Genomic DNA, 26,252 nt, shown 5'->3' with positions numbered 1-26,252 from the left:
GCTCTGGCTGTTCCTTGGGTTTTCAGGTTGGCATACCTGTTTCCTCCATTTGCTCTCCTTCCACAAGTCATTGCTCGTATCAAACAGGAGAGGGCGTCGTGATTCTAATAGCCCCTGCATGGCCTTGCAGGATCTGGTTTGTGATCCTAGTGGAGATGTCATTTCTCCCACATTGGAGAGAATTAGAATTCCTAGAATTTTTTATCTTTTCTTCAGGAAGGCCCGGAGAAGGGATTGTCAGTCATTACCCTGAAGGGTCAGATTTCTGCTTTATCAGTTTTACTACATAAATGTTTGGCAGATGTGCCAGATGTGCAATCTTTTTGTCAGGCCTTGGTCAAAATCAGGCCTGTCTTTAAGTCTGTTGCTCCTCCTTGGAGCCTTAACCTTGTTCTTAAAGTTTTACAGCTGGCTTTTTTTGAGCCGTTGCATTCCATAGTTGTTATCTTGGAAGGTTTTGTTTCTTGTTGCTATCTCTTCTGCTCAAAGAGTCTCGGAACTCTCAGCTCTGCAGTGTGATTCCCCTTATCTTATTTTTTCATGTCGATAAGGCGGTTCTTTGTACTAAGTTAGGTTTCCTTCCTAAGGTTGTTTCTAATAGAAATATCAATCAGGAAATTGTTGTTCCCTCTCTGTGTCCTAATCCTCCTCCTTCCAAAAAATGTTACAGAATTTGGATGTTGTACATACTCTTAAATTCTACTTACAGGCGACTAAGGATTTTCGCCAGTCCTCTGCCCTTTTTGTCTGTTTCTCTGGGAAACGTAAAGGTCAGAAAGCTACTGCTACTACTCTTTCTTTTTGGCTAAGATATGGTGAGTCCACAGCCCCACCCTTTATTTTAAGACAGTTGTTCTTTTGACTATAACCACAGGCACCTCTACACCTTGTGTTAATCCTTTTTCTCAATTTCCCTTCAGTCGAATGACTGGGGGTTGTGGGTAAGGAAGTGATACAGCAGTTTAACAGTGGTGCTCTTTGCCGCCTCCTGCTGGCCAGGAGTGATATTTCCAACAGTAATTACTCAAGTAACTCCATATCCGGAAATAAATTTATCAGGTAAGCATAAATTTTGTGTTTTACCTCAAAATGTCCTAAGTATTCACACCCCATTGTAAAGTGCTATAAACATTTTGGGTTTTGTGCATATTATAAAAGGGTCAAGGGAAAAAAAAATAAATAATAATAATAATAATAAATATAAATTATTTTTATTACTTTTTTTGATAATTATTTAATAAAGATTCCTCCATTTTTATATATATATATATATATATGTATAACACATTTTGTTTTTCTTTATTGAGCGCAGGCTACACTAAAGCCTGAGGTAGAGAGATAGATATGAATGAAATAGAAGCATTTTCGAAATATACTTCCATTATCAAAAATGCTTCTAGTAAAGGTTAATACAGTTTATCTGAGGCATACACACATTGGCCTGTGCATCAGTATTCAGTGGAGGCTTGTAGGACACAAATTATGTCTTCAGAAGCAATAAACACCACTGCCACCTCTTTGAACTGGCATAGTGTTTGAATGCTGGTGCACAGGCCCTCAGCGAATATGTGAGTATGCCGCAGAAATTCTAATAACTTTTACTAAAAGCATTTGTATATTTAAAAAATGCTTATATTTCAAATTGTAATGCATCCATACACTTCTCATTTTTGACCTTTCTATTCCTTTAAGTAGCTAATTTATTTCATTAACTAGATTGGGGGTGCCTAATCCTGCTATATTTTTTGGAATTTGGGTTTTGAACCTTTTTTTTTTTTCTTTTTCTCTTTTTTTTTTTTTTTTTTTTTATATAATCATCTAATAAAAATTCCTCTTCCCCTTTTTTTGGGAATACATATTTTGTTGTTCTTTGAGTGCTGGATTACTATTTTATTAATATTTTCTCAGTTCCTAGAGCAAAATGAGCTGATTAACCATGGCACCACTTTAACCAGTCTATTATTTTTTTTGATTTGTATATTGTTTTGTGAGGTGCTTCTGTAGAAAGGTTCATTGTCTTACAAATGACATTGACAATGAGCATTTTTGTTGGCACATATAACAGCCATAGTATTGATTAAAAACAAAAAATATTTTTCCTGGCTTTACAATGACAAAGTACTGGCAATATTCAGATGCATTGATGATCTACAGCTACTTTTGTTATAATATTTATGTCAACAGCTCAGAATGTGCATTTGTTCATGATCAACATGCCAACATAAACCATGAGATAAACAGATACATAGAATACAGCTCTAAAATTACAGAATCCAGAGAATTTAGTGTTATAACAAAAAAATTTAAAACATGTAAATCCTAGGACTGTAGCTAGAGAGGTAGAGTTTAAAAAAATAGGGGAAATGTTTTCCCATCCCCAGCTCTAGCAAGTGATGGGTGGTATTGATAGTGCTTCACACCTCCTCCTAATTGCAGCTTTCACCCAGGTTTGACATAGGGCATGCAAGAGGTTAGTTTTCCCTGCACCATAATATATATGGTACTAATCCTCCGTTTACTTAATATTCCTAATGATCTCCAGTATCTGTAGATCCAAGAAAGCATCTTTATTTTTGTACCAGAATCTTGCACGTCTCCATTTTACAGCCAAGAAAAGTTTCCCCCCCCCCCACACAAACATTTCTGCCAGTTTATGATTACATTGAAGCAATGATGAAAACAGCCTAGCCATTTGGGGAACCAGACACTAATATTTACACATTTAACATGCAAAACACATATTTTTCAGAGTGCTTGAACTATTTTGCAAGTCCACTTAATGTAAGATGTACTGACCATACTGTCACTGCACAAGCAAAGCTCCGTACAGGGGAACATGTAATGTAGTTTAATTTGGACCATTTGCCACAGAACTAGTAATTTTTTTAATAAAGTCTTATAAGGTGGCACAATGAATAGCAGTAATTTGTAATTATGTTCTGTGTGTGTATGTATGTATATGTATATGTGTGTATATATATATATATATATATATATATATATATATATATATATATATATATATGTGTAAGTCATAGATAGGATTGCACAATCATACTTAAATAATGCCACGGTGCTCTGCTAATACCATAACAATACTCTCCAAAAAGCAGGCAGCTCACTGGTCTTTGCAGTAAAACTAGAATTTATTACATCAGTTTAAAAAACAAACGTTTCGGCACTGCATTGTGCCTTTGTCAATGTTATACAACAAAAAGTACAAGGACAGAGTGCACCCAAGTACCCCGGATCAGTTAACATACATTTAAAACAAACCTCCTTAAATAGAGAATAGAGAATATCCCCACTTAGCCTTTACCGCCATTCCTATTGCATGCTCGTTCAATCACCTAATCCCTGCGTCACGCTGACACGCTAGCCGTGCCTAGCGTGATGACGCATAGCATGGCGTTGTCATGACAACGTCCAAGGCATTACGTTGACGAATGAGCCAGATACCAGGAGAACACCAGGGAACAATCTGCGCATATTCAGAACAACAAAGTTTCTTGAAGCGCAGTGGTTGCTATGGGCAACCAACGTAAATCAGCCACCTAATCAGGCAAGAGCCGCTCTGGGTGTCCCATAGTATGTGGCTACGGCGGAGGCAGTAAGGATGTGTAATCTTATCAGATTTTCATACCACACAACAAACATAATATAAATACAAAGTCACTTCACTTAAGTCTGTTATGTAATAGGAATATAAATCTGAAAGATATATCACAGCCGCAGATACGATGTTAAAATGGACCAGAGAACTGTGACAAAAGTATATACAGAGGAAATTCATGGTCATATGATTATTAAATAGAAGCTGCCTCAAAAATTAGTGAACATAATAAAATATGCACCAATAAATCAATGCTGCTACTCTATCTTTCTATCCATCAAACCCATAGGAGTATGGTAGTAACCAGACAGTGAAACTTCCACGGACCCAAGCTCTTATGTGGTCATTGACGTAAGCATTAATAAAAAGGGCTAAAATCCAAAGTAGTATTGAGTCCCTTTGGGGTCATAGTTCCCAATTCATGTATCCACCTCGCTCACATTGGAGTAATTTTTTTCCCCTATCACCACCTCTTGGATTTGGTGGGATATGATCAATCAGCATTGATCTGATGCTTGACACCGGGTGTTTAAAGTTTGCACAGTGGCGTGCCACCGGTTGATCCGAGTCACCATCTTTCAGGGCTTCACGAATAGGGTGGCGATGATTTGCCATCCTGTCGCGGAAGGAGGTTATTGTTTTTCCTATATATATAAGTGAACATGGGCAAGACAACATGTAGATCACAAAGGTGCTGGCACAACTAAGACAATGGTTTATTTTAAACCGTTGGTTTTTGTGGGGGTGTTGAAAAGTGTCCCCTTTGCACATGCTGTTACATGTTGTACAACTCTCACAGGTGATGAAGTGTCTTTGCGTGAGTGGGTGTCACATTTGAACCTCATGGCCAGCCCTATTCGTTTTAAGCTTGAATTCAGTACAGACAACGTTAATTTTCTGGACCTCAACTTGTTCAAGGTGAATGACTCTGTGGTTGGCGTTTTGGTACTAAATTGTACTCTAAGCCCACGGATCGCAACTCTTTGTTGCACGCCAGTAGTTTTCACCCTGGACACCAGAAAAAGGGTATTCTCACCTCCCAACTCACTAGGGCGCTGACAAATAACAGTGAGACACATTCACAAGTTACCCAAGTAAAAGAAATGGGCATTAAATTGAACAAAAGGGGTTATCCCATGACGGACATCTGCGAAATACAGGAGAAATTGTTATGCACAGACACTTTACGAGACACCAGGGTTCCTAAAAAGGATAAGTCTGAACAACTGAATCTAATTACCACGTACACACCTGGTTGTGAACGTCTATTCAATGCAGCACGTCGCCACTGGCCAGTGGTGGGCACAGATCCTATGTTACCCTTTCAGAAGATGACCGCTCCAAGGGTGGTCTACCGCAGAGCAAGGAACCTGAGGGACATTTTGGTTAAAGCAGATCCTATGAACCACTACAAAAAGGAATCATGGCTCGAGTCATCCAAGAAAGGTTGCTTCCCCTGTGGGAGTTGTACAACATGTAACAGCATGTGCAAAGGGGACACTTTTCAACACCCCCACAAAAACCAACGGTTTAAAATAAACCATCGTCTTAGTTGTACCAGCACCTTTTGTGATTTACATGTTGTCTTGCCCATGTTCACTTATATATATAGGAAAAACAATAACCTCCTTCCGCGACAGGATGGCAAATCATCGCCACGCTATTCGTGAAGCCCTGAAAGATGGTGACTCGGATCAACCGGTGGCACGCCACTGTGCAAACTTTAAACACCCGGTGTCAAGCATCAGATCAATGCTGATTGATCATATCCCACCAAATCCAAGAGGTGGTGATAGGGGAAAAAAATTACTCCAATGTGAGAGCAGGTGGATACATAAATTGGGAACTATGACCCCAAAGGGACTCAATACAACTTTGGATTTTAGCCCTTTTTATTAATGCTTACGTCAATGACCACATAAGAGCTTGGGTCCGTGGAAGTTTCACTGTCTGGTTACTACCATACTCCTATGGGTTTGATGGATAGAAAGATAGAGTAGCAGCATTGATTTATTGGTGCATATTTTATTATGTTCACTAATTTTTGAGGCAGCTTCTATTTAATAATCATATGACCATGAATTTCCTCTGTATATACTTTTGTCACAGTTCTCTGGTCCATTTTAACATTGTATCTGCGGCTGTGATATACCTTTCAGATTTATATTCCTATTACATAACAGACTTAAGTGAAGTGACTTTGTATTTATATTATGTTTGTTGTGTGGTATGAAAATCTGATAAGATTACACATCCTTACTGCCTCCGCCGTAGCCACATACTATGGGACACCCAGAGCGGCTCTTGCCTGATTAGGTGGCTGATTTACGTTGGTTGCCCATAGCAACCGCTGCGCTTCAAGAAACTTTGTTGTTCTGAATATGCGCAGATTGTTCCCTGGTGTTCTCCTGGTATCTGGCTCATTCGTCGACGTAATGCCTTGGACGTTGTCATGACAACGCCGTGCTATGCGTCATCGTGACGCAGGGATTAGGTGATTGAACGAGCATGCAATAGGAATGGCGGTAAAGGCTAAGTGGGGATATTCTCTATTCTCTATTTAAGGGGGTTTGTTTTAAATGTATGTTAACTGATCCGGGGTACTTGGGTGCACTCTGTCCTTGTACTTTTTGTTGTATAACATTGACAAAGGCACAATGCAGTGCCGAAACGTTTGTTTTTTAAACTGATGTAATAAATTCTAGTTTTACTGCAAAGACCAGTGAGCTGCCTGCTCTTTGGAGATATATATATATATAACCCTAACGTTCCTTTCAGAGTATGATGATTCTAAGAACACCATTACCTTTCTTTTTTGCAAATATATTCAAAATGGTCAACTCTCTTTCTCAGGTTCCAGATATTCTTCATATGAATCCTATTCCGAATCACCTTCGTGTTACCACCCACATCAGAAGACATCCTTTGGCTCTGAAGGGTCTAGTGCCAATGGGTCTAGTAACAGTTACCCTAAGAAATTTCACTACCCTAACAAGCGATTGAAACCAAAGACCACACCGAAGCCATCACAGCTTCATTACTGTGACATCTGCAAGATCAGCTGTGCAGGCTCTCAGGTGAGGGGCATCACAATGTGATATTTTGGTGCTGTTATCAGATCAAAATTTGCTTATAACATAGAACACTGGGCACAGATTGCGAAAGGGCAATCTCACACCCCATCTGATGATGTATTCAATATACTTGCATGCCCACTTTGTAACATTAAAATGTGAATACCAGTAGACCCTTTTTTTTTAAAGCATTTATTTCTTTCCTATGGCATGGAGAGTCCACAACTTCATTCCAATTACTAGTGAGATATTCAACTCCTGGCCAGCAGGAAGAGGCAAAGATCACCCCAGCAGAGCTGTTAAGTGTAATTTTCCTTGCCCATAATCCCCAGTCATTCTCTTTGCCTCTGTCAATGGAGGATGTGCAAAGATGGTGTCTAAAGATTTTTAATCCTTTTATGGGTACTTTTCCCTGCAAGCAAGGATTGGAGTCTAGCTGTGTCCACGTCAATCTCTTTTGTAAGAGTAATGGTGGCGTTTAGCAGTTAGAAGTAACGCAAAGACTACCTTGCCGCCTTCTAACACTTGCTACCCCTTTGCAGAAAGCCAGGGTTGGTTACTCTGTTCTTTCTTTACCTACAGGTCCCTGACGGGGAGTGGAGTACCTGCCACACCTAAGTAGCTGTTATCTGCCCTTCAGCTGAATCCACAGGTAAGTGCCTTTGCCTTCTAGGTACTGAAGGACAGCACTTTAGAGGTTAACCCTCAAGTTGATCTATTTTGGGACATAGTTATCCTTTTTTGATTAAGGGTACGTTTATGGGCAGTTTTACTGGCACTTTATATGTTTGTGAGAGAGAGACTTAAGGGGTTAATGAAGCGCTATGCTTGGAATTTTCCTTTATTTCACTTTGGCTGAAGGGTTGTTGAGGGGTTTCTATATTTTCCTCTTATTGATGGAGCCCAGATACGGGTTAAGGAATAAAATACTTTTTACTTTCAATTTGAGCCGTTAGAAACGCGCGGTTGTGATGTGGCGCAGTTTGTTTTCTCTAGCCCGCTCACGTGACCTCCGCTCTTCCGTGTTGTACAGAGCGGGTTTAGTGAGTCTTGGAGTGTCGGCTTTGCGGCTTGTTCTTCGACGATCGGATCGTCTGCCAAGACGAGAGGAACTCTGCAGGAGAGTCTTGCTTCCTCTTACTAGTGGTGTTTTCAATCCTGTCACGGTAGGAGCCTCAGGCAGTCTGAGGTTGATTTAAAGATTGATAGATTTTTTTTTTTTTTGCCCTAAGTTTAATAAACTTTGTTAGTTTCTAAAGTTTGTATATGTGAGTTGCATTAACGTTCTGTGGGAACAGTTTATAATTTTTTTTAATTTAAATTCTAATTTTGTCATCTTTAGTGGTATCTGATTTCTGTAGCTATGGACTCAAAACAGGATCTGTCTATTTCAATGGATAAATGCTTACTATGTTTACAGGCCCAAATTGTTCTGCCTATGCAATTTTGTTTCTCATGTTTAGTTAAAACTTTAAAATTTAAAGACAAGTTACTTCCTTCTGAGCCAAGTGTCTCTCAGGATAATGCTGTGCATGAAATGCCTCAGCTTTATCCACAAATGTCCCAAGCCTTAATTGTTTCTCATTTAGTGCCTTCTGTTTCCTCTCAACCTCCTGGGGGTATTTATTTACCAGGGGATTTTGCAGCACAGATAACCTTGCGGTATCTGCAAGCTTTTTCTGCTTTCCCTACTTCGGGTAAGCGTAAGAGGAAATCTAAGAATTTTTCTGCTAGTAAGGTTTCTGACCCCTCTAAATTTGTGCTGGTCAACCTCTCCCCTATGTCTGACGAGGGGGATACCTCAGTAGCTTCTGACATATTAGGGGAAGATTCTGCAGAGTTTGAAGAAGTTAATTTCAGATTTAAGCTTGAGCACCTCCTGGTTACTTATGAATAAGTTTCTAGCTACTTTGGACGACTCCGAACCTTCTGTCGTTGTCAATCCTAAAAATTCAACTAAACTTAATTGAGTTAGATTCTCCCTCTTCTGTGGATGTTTTTCCTGTTCCAGAAGAGATGTCTGAAATTATAGTTTAGGAATGGGATAAGCCAGGGGTTCCTTTTTCCCCTTCCCCTGTTTTTAAAAAGATGTTTCCTATTGCTGACTCAATTCGTGACTCATGGCGCACAGTGCCTAAAGTAGGAGGAGCTATCTCTGCTCTAGCTAAAAGAACTACCATTCCTATAGAGGATAGTTGTTCCTTTTAAGGATCCCATGGATAAGAAGCTAGCGGCTTACTTAAAAAAGATGTACACTTATCAAGGATTACAGTGGCAACCTGCGGCAAGTATTGCTACGGTTGCGGGAGCAACATCTTATTGGTGCGATGCCTTGTCTGATCTGATATCAGAAGAGACTACGATAGAGGAGATCCAAGATAGGATCAAAGCTCTTAAACTGGCCAATACCTTTATCTGCGATGCTAACATGCAGGTAATTAGACAGCGACCTAAGATGTCTAGCTTCACTGTTATAGCTTGCAGAGCTCTGTGGTTAAAATCCTGGTCAGCTGATGTAACTTCACAGGCCAAGCTTTTGTTTTTACCTTATAAAGATAAACCTTTATTTGGTCCTGAACAACTAGAAATACTAATTGTACAAAGAGATACACTTAGGATTATTTAGAAAAGAATGCCACAAAAAAATATATATTTCTTTAACTCCAAATGTTCATATAGCTGTGAGATTACTCTATTTGTTTAAAATGTTCCATAACATTCATACTTTAATACTTTATTGTAGCAACTAGGAACAAACATTCACACAGAAGTAGCCTGAAAGAGTTAAAAACACTTAAACCCAGTTAAATTGGATTGATATAATAAGCAGTTCTATATGTATTCAACCTGATGCCCACAGCATAATAATAAAGGATAAGCTAAGCCCTTACAATCCGAGGGCTAATTAACTTTTAAGTAGTTATATTTTTTAAGGTAAATAGTAGGCACCAGGAATCAACAAATATATAGGTAGATAAAGATTCTGTTATTAACTAGGCAAGCAGTTAAAAAGCGACAGACAGGAGAGAACTAGCTTCTCCTGCTGGACCCCTGACGCGCGTTTCACAGAACGCTTCCTCAGGAAGCGTTCTGTGAAACGCGCGTCAGGGGTCCAGCAGGAGAAGCTAGTTCTCTCCTGTCTGTCGCTTTTTAACTGCTTGCCTAGTTAATAACAGAATCTTTATCTACCTATATATTTGTTGATTCCTGGTGCCTACTATTTACCTTAAAAAATATAACTACTTAAAAGTTAATTAGCCCTCGGATTGTAAGGGCTTAGCTTATCCTTTATTATTATGCTGTGGGCATCAGGTTGAATACATATAGAACTGCTTATTATATCAATCCAATTTAACTGGGTTTAAGTGTTTTTAACTCTTTCAGGCTACTTCTGTGTGAATGTTTGTTCCTAGTTGCTACAATAAAGTATTAAAGTATGAATGTTATGGAACATTTTAAACAAATAGAGTAATCTCACAGCTATATGAACATTTGGAGTTAAAGAAATATATATTTTTTTGTGGCATTCTTTTCTAAATAATCCTAAGTGTATCTCTTTGTACAATTAGTATTTCTAGTTGTTTAGTTCTGCTCTCTAAGAATCCACATTAGATGTGTACCACAACTATTATAAGTGACTACTAAGTACCGGTATATTTTATACCCTCTCTGATTTATATAATAGGTACAATATCTACCACTGAATAACTCCAACCATCCCCCACCACATTTTCAAAGCTTTATTTGGTCCTGGTCTGGCAGAAATAATTTCTAAAATTACGGGTGGAAAGGGATCTTTCCTTAGGACAAGAAGAATAGACCTAAGGGTCGCCAGAATTCTAATTTCTTTCATGTAAGTGGCAAGAGTCCATGAGCTAGTAATGTTTGGGATATACATTCCTACCAGAAGGGGGCAAAGTTTCCCAAACCTCAAATGCCTATAAATACACCTCCCACCTCACTCATACCTCAGTTTTTACAAACGTTTCCTCCTTAGAAGGTGGTGAAGCATGATGTGCTTGATTTCTTCTGTGAAAGGCGCTTCTAAGCATATTGAAGCCCAGTTCCTTTCAAAGTACAGTGTTTGTCTGAGGGATGTGAAGGGAGTATTGTCTGATGATACCATGTTTTCGCCTATGGGAAATCTATTCTAGGGCTCTCTGTAAACTCGGTCGCGGGGATTCATCTGCTGCCTCCCTTTACATTATACTCCTCTACCATTACCTCTGCTGATATGTTTCAGTACTGATTTGGCTGTCTACTATATATGGATGGGTAAGTATATACTTTTATTATATGACACTGTCAGCTATGGATTGGGCACTTTTTAAGTAAAGTTGTTATATATTGTTTGTATACATGCCTTGACTCAGTAATTCAGTGCTCCTCTTCTTTTTTTAGCGACTTTATTTGTGGCTACATATTTGTCAAGGTTGGTAGAGTCTGTGAAACATACAGGTTTTTTTTTTTCTTGGGAGCTAGTCATTTTTTTTTATAAATTAGGATGCTAAGTATTATGTTAGTCTTATGAAATGTTGATAATCACATTTTATGCAGCTATAATAGAAGTATCCATTAGGCTTTATTTTGGTACATTTTGTTTTTTTGTATATACAATCAAAATTCTTACCTGCTTTTTAGAGTGATATGTGTATTAGAAATCCTCTTCAGCTTTGCATGTCGTGCATGTGATGCTATTTGTCATAGGGTGACGTGTCATCGTGTGCCATTTTTTTGGCGGCAAAAATTTCCTGCCAAAACTTTCCAGACAAAATTGCTGTTATAAGCTCCGCCCCCAGATCATTCAGTGTTCTCAGTAAACACTTTATGTTTAATTTTTATTAAGGTTTTCACACAGTTTATAAATACCTTTTACATCAAAACTTGCATATCACATGTTCAAACGTATAGATTATGGAACAAGATTCCAAAGAAAACATTTTTTGAACTTGTAAATCTCAGAGATTTAAAAACTTAACAGCAGTTCTCTGCAAATGTGATGCAATACAAAATATGTGTTATCACCAGCTTTGGTGCAATTTATAAAAATAAAAGAAGGGAAAGACATATTTCTTCAAACAACGGTAGATACATGAAACCGGTGATTCCATACAATTGTGTGTGTGTGTGGGGGGGTACAATTGTGGTAAGAGTGACAACACAATAAATATAATAAAGTTTGCTTTTCAGTTTTAAAATTCGCAATGCCAGACTAAAGCCAGTGAAGAGCCCCGATGGGATAAACCCTAAACTGAATCTTCCTTGCCTATCCAGTAGTACCAGATCTGGTGAAATGTGTCTGTTGTTTAAAATCCCAGATGCCAGTTCATACATGTTGTATGTGTGTTGAACTTTGTTGTATATTTCAGCTCATGTAGGGGTACCTGTCTTCCAATGTTTTGCAATACAGGTTCTCGTGACTGTGCAAAGAATGCTGAGGAAGGTGTTAAGGTGTCTGCTAAGTGTAGTATTGTGGTCGTGTAAAAGAGCCTGCTGTATAGTGAGAGCAATCTCCTCACCTATCAATTGGCTAACAAAGGAGGCTAGACATTGACCGCAGTGCAATCCCACCACATGTCGGTATGAGCCAACTTCACCACATCCTCGGTAGCATAATTTGCTGTCCTGTGGGTGCATATGTGTGGTATTCACCGGCGTCAAGTACCACCTGAAAGTGTTTTCATGACATTTTCCTTTAAGTCTACACTCAGTAGGCCTCTATCGGCAGATTGAAATGTTAGTTCCCAGTCTTCTAGGTCTTTAGTTATATTTAGGTATTTTTCCCAGGCCAACATCACTGAGGATTTTGTCTTGTGTGGGCCAAGTATAGTCTGGATATAGTCGGTTTAGAGCATTGGGGATTACCACAGAGCAGTTCTAAAACAGTAGGGGTTCCCCTCTGGGTTCCTCTGAGAAATGATGCCACCGAAGAACTGAGTTGAAGGTATAAATACCAGTGTAGTTTTTAACGTTTCTATTTTCTCTTGTAATTGACAGAAGAAAAATAGTTTCCCATTATCTAATATATCGGCAACCCTGCAAAGTCCCTGCTTTCCCATTTCCTAATCTGTGACCACAACTCACTAGGCAACAAATGCCGGATTGGTTTGAAAAAGGAGGGCCTCGGCATCAGAGCCTCCCCCCCCCCCACCACCTTCGACCATGCATGCAGGGTGAGCTCTAGAGCGTAGGGTGTTGGGGGGGATGTAGCGGGCTGTGGTGTTCTATTGTCCCAAAAGATTGAGTCTGGAGCACTCCAGCCTCCCATCTCTGCCTCCATCATAGGCCACAGCGCATCTGTTGACCTCTGTAGGAGCATTTTGTCTTGTGCTATTCTAGCCGCTCTGTAGTATTCCTTTAAATTCGGACCTCCCATACCTCCCAGTGTGTCTATCAAGGATTTCGCTACTCTTGCCGATTTGCTCCCCCTAATAAAGGATAGCAGCTCGGCCTGCAGTTTCTCTATGCCTGGATTGATGACCTTAATAGGGAGTGTTCTAAAAAGATGTATGATTTGTGGCAAAATAGTCATTTTAATGGCTGCAAGTCTCCCTAGCCAGGAGAAGTTATAGCTCCTCCACTTCAGTAGGTCTCGTCTGATCTTTTTGAAAAGAGGGATGTAGTTGAATTTATAGAGTAGGTGAGTTTGTTGTTGGTAGGTGTATTCCTAAGTATTTGAGCGTATGTTTCATCCATTTAAAGTCAAAGTTGGACTCTAAGAGTTTTTGAGTCTGAGGGGGGATAGCTATAGACGGGGCTTCACATTTATCCGTATTTATTTTATATCCCGAAATAGCCGAAATGGTGTCTAAGACCCCATAAAGATTGGGAAGCGAAACAAGTGGCTTAGTTATAGTCAGTAGAATGTTGTCTGCAAAGAGTGCGAGTTTATATTCTGAATCTGCTACATGGACTCCAGCTATATCTGGGTGTGATCTAATTCTGGCTGCCAATGGCTCAATGCATAGGGCGAACAGAAGTGGTGAGAGAGGACAACCCTGTCTCGCACCATTCAGGATTGGGAAGCTTTTGGATTTATAGCCCGCTGAGGTTACCTGGGCATTTGGAAAAGAATATATCGCCTGTAGGGCTGTTATAAATGTACCGTTGAAACCCATTCTCCTGAGGGTAGTAAACATATACTGCCAGTCTATTCTGTCAAACGCCTTCTCCGCATTTAGTGACAGGAGCAGAGAAGGCGTCTGTGACCAATCCAACCAGTGTATTAAGTTGGTCACCCTTCGAATATTGTCTGGGGCCTCCCTATCTTTTATAAATCCCACCTGATCAGGGTGCACCAGATGGGGTATAATTACTTTAAGGCGGTTAGCCATGATTTTCGTAAAGATTTTTAGGTCCTGATTTATCAGGGATTTCGGGCGGTAATTTTGACAGAGTTTGTGATTTCTTTCTGGTTTGGGTATTACCACAATTTTAGCAAATAAGAGTTCCGGCGGGACAGGGTTGCCCTCCATAATGTGGTTGCAGAATTTTGTGAGATGGGGAACCAGTGAGGACCCGAATAATTTGTAGTATTCCCCTGGGAGTCCGCCTGGGCCTGCCGCTTTACCTGGTTTAAGACCTCGGATCGCCCCCAACACCTCTGTGGCAGAGATTGGGGCATTAAGGGCTTCTCTGTGTTCCTCAGATATAGTGGGTAAGGGCGAATTTGCAAAGAATTCCGTGGTGAGGGTTTCTGTTGCTATGTTGTGAGTAACTTTGTCTCTATTATATAGCTTCCCACAATAGGTAGCAAATGTATCAACTATTTCCTGTGGGTGTGAAGTAATGGTGCCCTGGGGAGTTTCGATTAAAGGAATAGCAGAGGCCCTACATCTTTCCCTAATTTTGTAAGCCATGAACTTGTCTGGCTTATTTGCGTAGATTAAATATCTAGATTTTAATCTTTGGATATCCCTAGTTGCTTGAGAGTTAAGTAGCGACGTCCATGTGGCTCTTTTAGTGTGGAGAGCATGTAAGGTAGAGGTCTGTTTCGTCAGTCTGTGTTGTTTCTCTAGAAGTTCAATTTCACTGTACAGCTGTGCTAATTGGTCCTTGTACTGTTTATTGCATATTGCCTTTTCTTTTATAAGTAATCCCCTAAACGCCACCTTGTGTGCCGCCCAGGTGTTTATTGGGTTTAACGTGGAGCCAGTATTGATTCTCCAGTATTCCGCCAATGCTCGCATGGTATTTTCATGTGCCTGAGGGTTCTTAAGGTAAGTAGGGTCAAATGTCCATGTCTTACTTCTTAATGGGTCTCTCAGTCCGTCTATCTGCAGGGAGACAATAGTGGTCCGACCATACACATACATGTATATCTGACTTCTGTATTAGGGGCTGAAGGACTTGGCTAACGAATATATAATCCAATCTTACGTATGAATGATGTGCTGCTGAGTAAAACGTGGTATCTGTGGTTGTTATAATGTGTTCCATGTTTCGATCAAAGAGTGGGGTGACAGGTACTCCTGGATTGATCTAATCAGTCGGTTATGTCAGAGTTTTTTATTGGTCAGTAAGTGGTTGGTCTTAGGTTTTACCGGGGTCATGTTGATCTTAAAATCTCCCGCCAGAATGATCTTTGTTTGTGACCATTGTGTCAGTAACTGGGCTATATGTCGGGGAAAAAGTGTGTTGGTTCTCATTAGGGGCATAGACATTACAAAGTGTGACTTCAGTATCTGAGATTCGGCCTTTAACTACAAGGTATCTCCCCTCGGGGTCCTCTATGGTGTATTCATGTGTAAAGTTAATGGAGGAGTGGATTAAAATAGAGACTCATCTTTTCTTAGTGGTCGCCGTTGCATGGAAGTGAGTGGTAAAGTGTTTCGCCCAATATTTCGGGAAATTAGCTTTGAGGAGGTGAGTCTCCTGCAAAAACAGTAAATTTGCCTGTAGAGAGGTGTATTGGGACATCGCTACCTTGCGTTTAACGTCAGTGTTCAACCCTCTGACATTATGCGAAATTAGTGTTATCCTAGGGATCATTGGGTAGTACTGGTGTGTGTGTGTGTGTGTGTGTGCTAGTGATATGTGATCTGGTACCTTTTGGTTCTGATTCCTACCCCTGATCTGGGATCCCAGCAGGGCAGTATTATCTTTATCTTCGGGCATTGCAATGTCGTCACTAAAATGGAGGGAAAGACTGGGAGAAAAACATATTACAAACAACAAAATAAAAAACAGTTCCCCAACTATGGGACAACTCATCTGGGGATAACATTGCAAAGGTAAGCAAATATTCAATAATCAACATAGTAAGGGGGGAGAACCCCCCCCGGCCCACAAGTTAGGATAGGCCACAAATCGGTTCTCATCTCTATCTGGGGAGATCCCTTGTGGCCAGAACTTTGTTGTGAGTGTTTAACCCAAAGGCACTATATGGGGCAGCCAAGTAAGCGACAGTTCATGTCAGTTCAGTGGTCTCTCTGATTCTTCAAACTTCTCAGCACCTCAGAGAGGACCATTAGGCCCCGTCCCCTGAACCAAAAGGATTCTAATTGCTATTCTCTCCTTTTTCTATGAGGTTGGGTTCCATTTCCTCGGGATTCTTGAGTCTTCTGCCTTTTATGATTGATTTTCTGCCATGACGTTTGATCTCTGGGCTGGCTAGGTGTAGTACTGCCAGCAGGGAGAGGTTCTGGAGACGGTAATGATGGTTTTTCCAGGTTCAAGACTTTACATACTTCAGGAATATCCTCTTGCTCTTTGATAATTATAGTTTTAGAGTCTTTGGTTATGAGTGCAAAGGGGAATCCCCATTTATACTGTATCTGCTGTTTCCGGAGAAGTAAGGTGAGGAGTCGCAAGGCACTTCTGCATTGCAAGGTCCGTAGGCTTAAGTCCTGATAGAACTGGATTACATTCCCCTGAAACTTGAAGGTGGGGTTTTTCCTGAAGGCTTGTAGTATTTTCTCTTTGTCCAGAAAAAAAGGTCAATCTGATTACTACATTCCTGGGAGGGAGCCCATTCTTTGGCTTTACCTTTAAAACTCTGTGAGCCCTTTCTACATGGAAAACATAATCTGCTGGAGTTCCTGTGATCTGACTGAAAAGTTAGGTTAGGTATGCTGGTAGATCTTTGTTAGTTACTTCTTCTGGGCCTCCCTTTAATATGTTGTTGTTTCTCCTACTTCTATTTTCAATATCCTCCAGCTTGTCTTGAAATTCCACTAGAAGTTGTTGTTGTTGCGAGGAGATCGTTTGTGACGTTTCATCCACATTACCCACAATGGAGTCCTGTTGGTCCTCTAGAGTCTCGATTCTTCCCCCCATGTCTGTAAGATCCGATTTAATCTCTAATAAGCTACTAGTGACAGATGTGGGGATTGAGTCGATCTTTTCGAAATTGTCCGCAATGTCTTTTTTTTAGAGACAAGCGTGCGCAGATCTGCCCTTGTTAAAGGGATGTTGTCATCTGGTAGCTGTGGGGATTCTCCATCTGAATCTTCTGCTATTTCTGTATCTTTAGGAGTCTTACCAGATTGGGAGGGCTTTAAAAAGGTGGACATATTTGTAGATTTTGATGACTTGTCCCCCTTTAGGGATCTCCTAGAGGCCATGTTTTAGTCTCTGAAGTATCGTCTTTACTGTGTTTGCTGCGTCTGAGACAATCAGTAAAAGCGCCAAATCCCAGTTAAGTACTGAAGTTAGGTTTATCCTGGTATCAGTGTCTGGCAATTCAATAAATAAAGTTTTTTTCACGACTTTTGTGGTTATTACTAGCATGTTCAACATGTCTGACATTGAAGAAAGTCAATGCTCTATGTGTTTAGAAGCCATTGTGGAACTCACACTTACATTGTGTCCCTCTTACACTGCAAAGAACATATTTTAGGTGATAAAAGTATGTCTAAGGATGATTCTCAGTCTGAAGAGAATCAGGTTATGCCATCCAATTCTCCCCAAGTGTCACAACCTTTAACGCCCACTCAAGCGACGCCAAGTACTTCTAATTTTTTTACTCTGCAAGATATGGCTGCAGTTATGCCTACTACCCTTACAGAGGTATTATCTAAACTGCCAGTTTTACAGGGTAAACGCATTAGGTCAGGTATTAAGGTAAATACTGAGCCCTCTGATGCCTTATTGGCCATTTCCGATGTACCCTCACAGTGCTCTGATTTGGGGGTCGGGGAATTGCTGTCTGAGGGAGAACTTTCAGATTCAGGAAATGTGTTGCCTCAGACAGATTCGAACATGATGTCCTTTAAATTTAGGCTTGAACATCTCCGCCTGTTACTCCGGGAGGTTTTAGCGACTCTGGATGATTGTGACCCTATTGTGATACCACCAGAGAAATTGTGTAAGATGGACAAATATCTAGAGGTACCTACTTACACTGATGTTTTTCCTGTCCCTAAAAGAATTTCGGACATTGTTACAAAGGAATGGGATAGACCAGGCATTCCGTTCTCTCCCCCTCCTAATTTTAAGAAAATGTTTCCCATATCTGACACCATTCGGGACTCTTGGCAAACGGTCCCTAAGGTGGAGGGAGCTATCTCTACCCTAGCTAAACGTACAACTATACCTATTGAGGACAGTTGTGCTTTCAAAGATCCTATGGATAAAAAATTAGAGGGTCTTCTAAAGAAATTGTTTATTCATCAGGGGTTTCTTCTACAACCTATAGCTTGCATTGTTCCAGTTACTACTGCAGCAGCTTTTTGGTTTGAGGCTCTAGAGGAGTCTCTTAAGGTTGAGACCCCATTAGATGATATTTTGGATAGAATTAAGGCTCTCAAGCTCGATAATTCTTTTATTACAGATGCCGCTTTTCAAATGGCTAAATTAGCGGAGAAAAATGCAGGCTTTGCCATCTTAGCGCGTAGAGCATTATGGCTCAAGTCTTTGGTCTGCTGATGTGTCATCAAAGTCTAAGCTGTAAGCTATTCCTTTTAAGGGTAAGACCCTATTTGGGCCTGAATTAAAGGAAATCATTTCTGACATTACTGGAGGTAAAGGTCATGCCCTGCCTCAGGATAAAGCTGTGAAGATGAGGGGTAAACAAAATAATTTTTGTTCCTTTCGGAACTTTAAAGGACCCTCTACTCCCTCTTCCAACACAAAGCAGGAAGGGAATTTTGCTCAATCCAAGTCAGTCTGGAGACCTAACCAGACCTGGAATAAGGGTAAACAAGCCAAGAAGCCCACTGCTGCTACCAAGACAGCATGAAGGGGCGGCCCCCGATCTGGGACCGGATTTAGTAGGGGGGCAGACTTTCCCTCTTTGCGCAGGCTTGGGCAAGAGATGTTCAGGATCCCTGGGCATTGGAAATTGTGACCCAGGGGTATCAGCTGGAATTCAAGGAATTTCTCCCAAGAGGGAGATTTCATCTTTCACCTTTGTCTGTAGACCGGACAAAAAGAGAGGCATTCTTACGCTGTGTAAAAGACCTTTATACCATGGGAGTAATTTGCTCAGTTTCAAAACTAGAAAAGGGACAAGGGTTTTACTCAAATCTGTTCGTGGTTCCCAAAAAAGAGGGAACTTTCAGACCAATTTTAGATCTCGAATGCCTAAACAAATTTCTCAGAGTCCCATCTTTCAAGATGGAGACTATACGAACAATTTTGCCAATGATCCAAGAAGGTCAATATATGACCACAGTGGACCTAAAGGATGCGTATCTTCACATTCCTATCCACAAGGATCATCATCAGTTCCTAAGGTTTGCCTTTCTAGATGAACACTATCAGTTTGTGGCCCTTCCTTTCAGGTTGGCCACAGCTCCCAGAGTCTTCACAAAGGTGCTAGGGTCCCTTCTGGCGGTTCTCAGGCCGCGGGGCATAGCAGTGGCGCCTTATCTGGAAGATATTTTGATCCAGGCGTCAACTTATCTGACCAAATCTCACACGGACATCATGTTGGCATTTCTAAGAAGTCATGGTTGGAAAGTGAATGTAGAAATGAGTTCACTAGTTCCACAGACAAGAGTTCCTTTCTTGGGAACTCCGATAGACTCAGTAGACATGAAAATATTTCTGACGGAGGTCAGAAAGTCAAAGATTCTAAATACTTGTCGAGCACTTCAGTCCATTCCTCGGCCATCAGTGGCTCAGTGTATGGAGGTCATTGGATTAATGGTAGCGGCAATGGACATCGTTCCGTTTGCTCGCTTTCATCTCAGACCACTGCAGCTGTGCATGCTCAGACAGTGGAATGGGGATTATGCAAATTTATTTCCTCAGATAAATCTGGATCAAGAGACCAGAGACTCTCTTCTTTGGTGGTTGTCACCGGATCATCTGTCCCAGGGAATGTGTTTCGCAGGCCAGCATGGGTAATAGTGACGATGGACGCCAGCCTCTTGGGCTGGGGTGCAGTCTGGAATTCCCTGAAAGCTCAGGGTGTGTGGACTCAGGAGTCTCTACTTCCAATCAATATTCTGGAACTGAGAGCAATATTCAATGCGCTTCAGGCGTGGCCTCAGTTGGCTTTGGCCAAATTCATAAGGTTCCAGTCGGACAACATCACGACTGTAGCATATGTCAATAATCAAGGGGGAACAAGGAGTTCTCTAGCGATGATAGAGGTTTCAAAGATAATCCGATGGGCGGAGGCTCACTCTTGCCATCTATCAGCAATCTATATCCCAGGAGTGGAGAACTGGGAAGCGGATTTTCTAAGTCGTCAGACTTTTCATCCGGGGGAGTGGGAACTTCATCTGGAGGTGTTCGCATCATTGATCCGTCAATGGGGCACATCGGATTTGGATCTGATAGCATTTCGTTAGAATGCCAAACTTCCTTGTTACGGGTCTAGGTCAAGGGATCCCCAAGCTGTACTGATAGATGCTCTAGCAGTACCTTGGTCGTTCAACCTGGCTTATGTGTGTCCGCCATTTCCTATCCTTCCCCGTCTGATTGCAAGAATCAAACAGGAGAGAGCTTCAGTAATCCTGATAGCGCCTGCGTGGCCACGCAGGACTTGGTATGCAGATCTAGTGGACATGTCCTCTCTGCCTCCGTGGAAACTACCATTGAGACAGGACCTTTTCATTAAAGGTCCGTTCCAGCATCCAAATCTAAATTCTCTGCAGCTGACTGCTTGGAGATTGAAAGCTTAGTTTTATCTAAGCGGGGATTCTCTGAATCGGTCATTGATACTTTGATTCAGGTTTGCAAGCCTGTCACGAGAAAAATTTACCATAAGATATGGCGTAAATATCTTTATTGGTGTGAATCCAAGGGCTACTCATGGAGTAGGATTAAGATTCCTAGGATTTTGTCTTTTCTCCAAGAAGGATTGGAGAAGGGATTATCAGCTAGTTCCTTAAAGGGACATATTTCTGCTTTGTCAATTTTACTACACAAGCGTCTGGCGGATGTCCCAGACGTTCAGTCTTTTTTTCAGGCTTTAATCAGAATCAAGCCTGTGTTTAAACCTATTGCTCTGCCATGTGGTTTGAATTTAGTTCTCAATGTTCTTCAAGGGGTTCCGTTTGAACCCATGCATTCCATCGATATTAAACTATTATCTTGGAAAGTTTTGTTTTTAGTTGCTATCTCTTCGGCTCGAAGAGTTTCTGAGCTTTCTGCGTTGCAATGTGATTCGCCTTATCTTATATTCTATTCGGATAAGGTGGTTTTGCGTACTAAACCTGGGTTTCTTCCTAAGGTTGTTTCTAATAAGAATATTAATCAGGAAATTGTGGTTCCTTCCTTGTGTCCTAATCCTTCTTCTAAGAAGGAACGCCTCTTAAATAACTTGGACGTGGTTCGGGCTTTTAAGTTTTACTTACAAGCGACCAAGGATTTCCGTCAAACATCTTCTCTATTCGTCGTTTATTCTGGAAGACGTAGGGGTCAAAAAGCTACGGCTACCTCTCTTTCTTTTTGGCTGAAAAGCATCATCCGCCTGGCATACGAGACCGCTGGACAGCAGCCCCCTGAAAAGGTTACGGCTCATTCTACTAGAGCTGTGGCTTCCACATGGGCTTTTAAAAACGAGGCTTCTGTTGAACAGATTTGTAAGGCTGCGACTTGGTCCTCCTTTCATACTTTTTTCCAAATTTGATACTTTTGCTTCTTCTGAGGCTATTTTTGGGAGAAAAGTTCTTCTAGCAGTGGTGCCTTCCATTTAGGTATCTGTCTTGTCCCTCCCATTCATCTGTGTCCTGTTGCTTTGGTATTGTATCCCACAAGTAAAGGATGAATCCGTGGGCTCGTCGTATCTAGTAGAAGAAAAGGAAATTTATGCTTACCTGATAAATTGATTTCTTCTACGATACGACAAGTCCACGGCCCTCCCTGTCATTTTAGACAGATTATATTTTTGTTTTTCAAAACTTCAGTCACCTCTGCACCTTTTTAGCTTTTCTTTTCTCCTCCTATACCTTCGGTCGAATGACTGGGGGTGGAGAGACGGGAGGAGCTATATATACAGCTATGCTGTGGTGCTCTTTGCCACTTCCTGTTAGCAGGAGGATAATATCCCACAAGTAAGGATGAATCAGTGGACTCGTCGTATCGTAGAAGAAATCAATTTATCAGGTAAGCATAAATTTCCTTTTTGCGGACTTCGTTTAAATTTTTGCCTAAGGTTGTGAATTCTATCATCATCAATAGGGAAATTATTGTTACTTCCTTGTGTCCTAATCCTAAGAATTCTCTTGAAAGGTCTTTACATTCTTTGGATGTGGTAAGAGCTTTGAAATATTATGTTGAGGCTACTAAAGATTTCAGAAAGACTTCTAGTCTATTTGTTATTTTATCTGGTTCCAGAAAAGGTCAGAAAGTCTTGGCATCTTGGTTGAAGCTTTTGATTCACAAAGCCTATTTGGAGGTGGGGCAATCTCCTCCTCAGCGTATTACAGCTCGTTCTATTAGATTAGTCGCCACATCTTGGGCTTTCAAGAATAAAGCTTCAGTTGATCAAATTTGCAAAGCAGCAACTTGGTCTTCTTTGCATACATTTACTAAATTTTACCTTTGTGATGCGTTTGCTTCTTAGGAAGCAGCCTTTGGTAGAAAGGTTCTTCAGGCAGCTGTCTCAGTTTGATTCTAGTGCCTATGATTTGAGTTTTTTTTTTTTTACATTTTTAAGAAAACTTAATTATTTTTTGGATATAATTTCTCAGCGAAAATAGCTGTTATTTTTTCCCTCTCTAGTGACTCGTGGACTTCCACATCTTGGGTATTATATCCCATACGTCACTAGCTCATGGACTCTTGCCACTTACATAAAAGAAAACATAATTTATGTAAAAACTTACCTGATAAATTAATTTCTTTCATATTGGCAAGAGTCCATGAGACCCACCCAATATTGTTTGGGGTTATGAATTTTTTTATATATATATATATATATATATATATATATATATATATATATATATATAAAGCACTTTATTTATTCTGTTCCTCTGTTTTTCTGCTTTTTACTCTTTTTACACCTCACTAACTTGGCTATACGTTAAACTGAGGTATGAGTGAGGTGGGAGATGTATTTATAGGCATTTGAGGTTTGGGAAACTTTGCCCCCTTCTGGTAGGAATGTATATCCCAAACGTCACTAGCTCATGGACTCTTGCCACTATGAAAGAAATTAATTTATCAGGTAAGTTCTTACATAAATTATGTTTCTCCAACATAGGTGTGTCCGGTCCACGGCGTCATCCTTACTTGTGGGATATTCTCTTCCCCAACAGGAAATGGCAAAGAGCCCAGCAAAGCTGGTCACATGATCCCTCCTAGGCTCCGCCTACCCCAGTCATTCTCTTTGCCGTTGTACAGGCAACATCTCCACGGAGATGGCTTAGAGTTTTTTAGTGTTTAACTGTAGTTTTCATTATTCAATCAAGAGTTTGTTATTTTCAAATAGTGCTGGTACGTACTATTTACTCAGAAACAGAAAAGAGATGAAGAATTCTGTTTGTATGAGGAAAATGATTTTAGCAACCGTAACTAAAATCCATGGCTGTTCCACACAGGACTGTTGAGAGCAATTAACTTCAGTTGGGGGAACAGTTTGCAGTCTCTTGCTGCTTGAGGTATGACACATTCTAACAAGACGATGTAATGCTGGAAGCTGTCATTTTCCCTATGGGATCCGGTAAGCCATGTTTATTAAGATTGTAAATAAGGGCTTCACAAGGGCTTATTTAAACTGTAGACTTTTTTTGGGCTAAATCGATTGATATTAACACTTATTTAGCCTTGAGGAATCATTTATTCTGGGTATTTTGATTTAATAATATCGGCAGGCACTGTTTTAGACACCTTATTCTTTAGGGGCTTTCCCAAAGCATAGGCAGAGTCTCATTTTCGCGCCGGTGTTGCGCACTTGTTTTTGAGAGGCATGGCATGCAGTCGCATGTGAGAGGAGCTCTGATACTTATAAAAGACTTCTGAAGGCGTCATTTGGTATCGTATTCCCCTTTGGGTTTGGTTGGGTCTCAGCAAAGCAGATACCAGGGACTGTAAAGGGGTTTAAAGCTTAAAACGGCTCCGGTTCCGTTATTTTAAGGGTTAAAGCTTCCAAAATTGGTGTGCAATATTTTCAAGGCTTTAAGACGCTGTGGTGAAAATTTGGTGAATTTTGAACAATTCCTTCATGTTTTTTCGCAATTGCAGTAATAAAGTGTGTTCAGTTTAAAATTTAAAGTGACAGTAACGGTTTTATTTTAAAACGTTTTTTTGTACTTTCTGATCAAGTTTATGCCTGTTTAACATGTCTGAACTACCAGATAGACTGTGTTCTGAATGTGGGGAAGCCAGAATTCCTATTCATTTAAATAAATGTGATTTATGTGATAATGACAATGATGCCCAAGATGATTCCTCAAGTGAGGGGAGTAAGCATGGTACTGCATCATTCCCTCCTTCGTCTACACGAGTCTTGCCCACTCAGGAGGCCCCTAGTACATCTAGCGCGCCAATACTCCTTACTATGCAACAATTAACGGCTGTAATGGATAATTCTGTCAAAAACATTTTAGCCAAAATGAACCCTTGTCAGCGTAAGCGTGGCTGCTCTGTTTTAGTTACTGAAGAGCATGACGACGCTGATATTAATATCTCTGAAGGGCCCCTAACCCAATCTGAGGGGGCCAGGGAGGTTTTGTCTGAGGGAGAAATTACTGATTTAGGGAACATTTCTCAGCAGGCTGAATCTGATGTGATTACATTTAAATTTAAATTGGAACATCTCCGCATTTTGCTTAAGGAGGTATTATCCACTCTGGATGATTGGGAAAACCAGTTTCAAAGAAGGAACGTTTGTTGCACAATTTGGATGTTGTTCGCGCTCTAAAATTCTATTTAGATGCTACAAAGGATTTTAGACAAACATCTTCCTTGTTTGTTGTTTATTCAGGTAAAAGGAGAGGTCAAAAAGCAACTTCTACCTCTCTCTCTTTTTGGATTAAAAGCATCATCAGATTGGCTTACGAGACTGCCGGACGGCAGCCTCCCGAAAGAATCACAGCTCATTCCACTAGGGCTGTGGCTTCCACATGGGCCTTCAAGAACGAGGCTTCTGTTGATCGGATATGTAGGGCAGCGACTTGGTCTTCACTGCACACTTTTACCAAATTTTACAAGTTTGATACTTTTGCTTCTTCTGAGGCTATTTTTGGGAGAAAAGTTTTGCAAGCCGTGGTGCCTTCCATTTAGGTGACCTGATTTGCTCCCTCCCTTCATCCGTGTCCTAAAGCTTTGGTATTGGTTCCCACAAGTAAGGATGACGCCGTGGACCGGACACACCTATGTTGGAGAAAACAGAATTTATGTTTACCTGATAAATTTCTTTCTCCAACGGTGTGTCCGGTCCACGGCCCGCCCTGGTTTTTTTAATCAGGTCTGATATTTTATTTTCTTTAACTACAGTCACCACGGTACCATATGGTTTCTCCTATGCAAATATTCCTCCTTAACGTCGGTCGAATGACTGGGGTAGGCGGAGCCTAGGAGGGATCATGTGACCAGCTTTGCTGGGCTCTTTGCCATTTCCTGTTGGGGAAGAGAATATCCCACAAGTAAGGATGACGCCGTGGACCGGACACACCGTTGGAGAAAGAAATTTATCAGGTAAACATAAATTCTGTTTTTTCGCTCTTTTCATAACTTTCTCCTCTTTTTTCCAAACCAGAGCAATCCAAGACCTCTTGGAGGCCCAGTCAGCCTTGGAATAAGGGGAAGCATAACAAGAAGCCTTCCTCTGATTCTAAATCAGAATCAAGGGTCTGCCCCAATCTAATTTTGAATCAAGTAGGGGGAGGCTTTCTCTTTTTCAGCAAGCTTGTCCTGATCCATGGGCTGTGGACATAGTATCCCAGGGTTACAGAATAGGATTCAAGTCTTGCCCTCCAAGGGACAGATTTCTCCTGTCAAGACTATCCACAAACCAAGAAAAGAGGAAGGCCTTCTTAAACTGCGTAGAGGACCTATCCTCCCTGGAAGTAATTGTTCTAGTTCCTGTAGAGGAACAGGGACAAAGATTCTATTCAAATCTTTGTGGTTCCCTAAAAAGAGGAACCTTTTCGGCCCATTCTAGACCTCAAGTGCCTCAACAAATTCCTCAGGGTTCCGTCCTTCAGGATGGAAACTATTCGTTC

General features: G+C 40.8%; 1 protein-coding gene across 2 annotated transcripts in view; it reads left to right on the top strand.

Annotated features, from left to right (window-relative positions):
- Positions 1-26,252, top strand: part of ZFR2 (zinc finger RNA binding protein 2) — a 517,666-nt gene that overhangs the window by 23,963 nt on the left and 467,451 nt on the right. For both annotated transcript variants that reach the window (XM_053703133.1, XM_053703132.1), the window contains exon 4: positions 6,467-6,690. In XM_053703133.1, coding sequence (XP_053559108.1) covers positions 6,467-6,690 — 224 coding nt within the window. The remainder of the gene's footprint in view (positions 1-6,466; positions 6,691-26,252) is intronic.

This window comes from Bombina bombina, chromosome 2 (assembly GCF_027579735.1).
Source record: "Bombina bombina isolate aBomBom1 chromosome 2, aBomBom1.pri, whole genome shotgun sequence".
Lineage (NCBI taxonomy): Eukaryota > Metazoa > Chordata > Amphibia > Anura > Bombinatoridae > Bombina > Bombina bombina.
The sequence above is the reverse complement of the archived record's forward strand: the minus strand, read 5'-3'. Positions and strand labels throughout refer to the sequence as shown.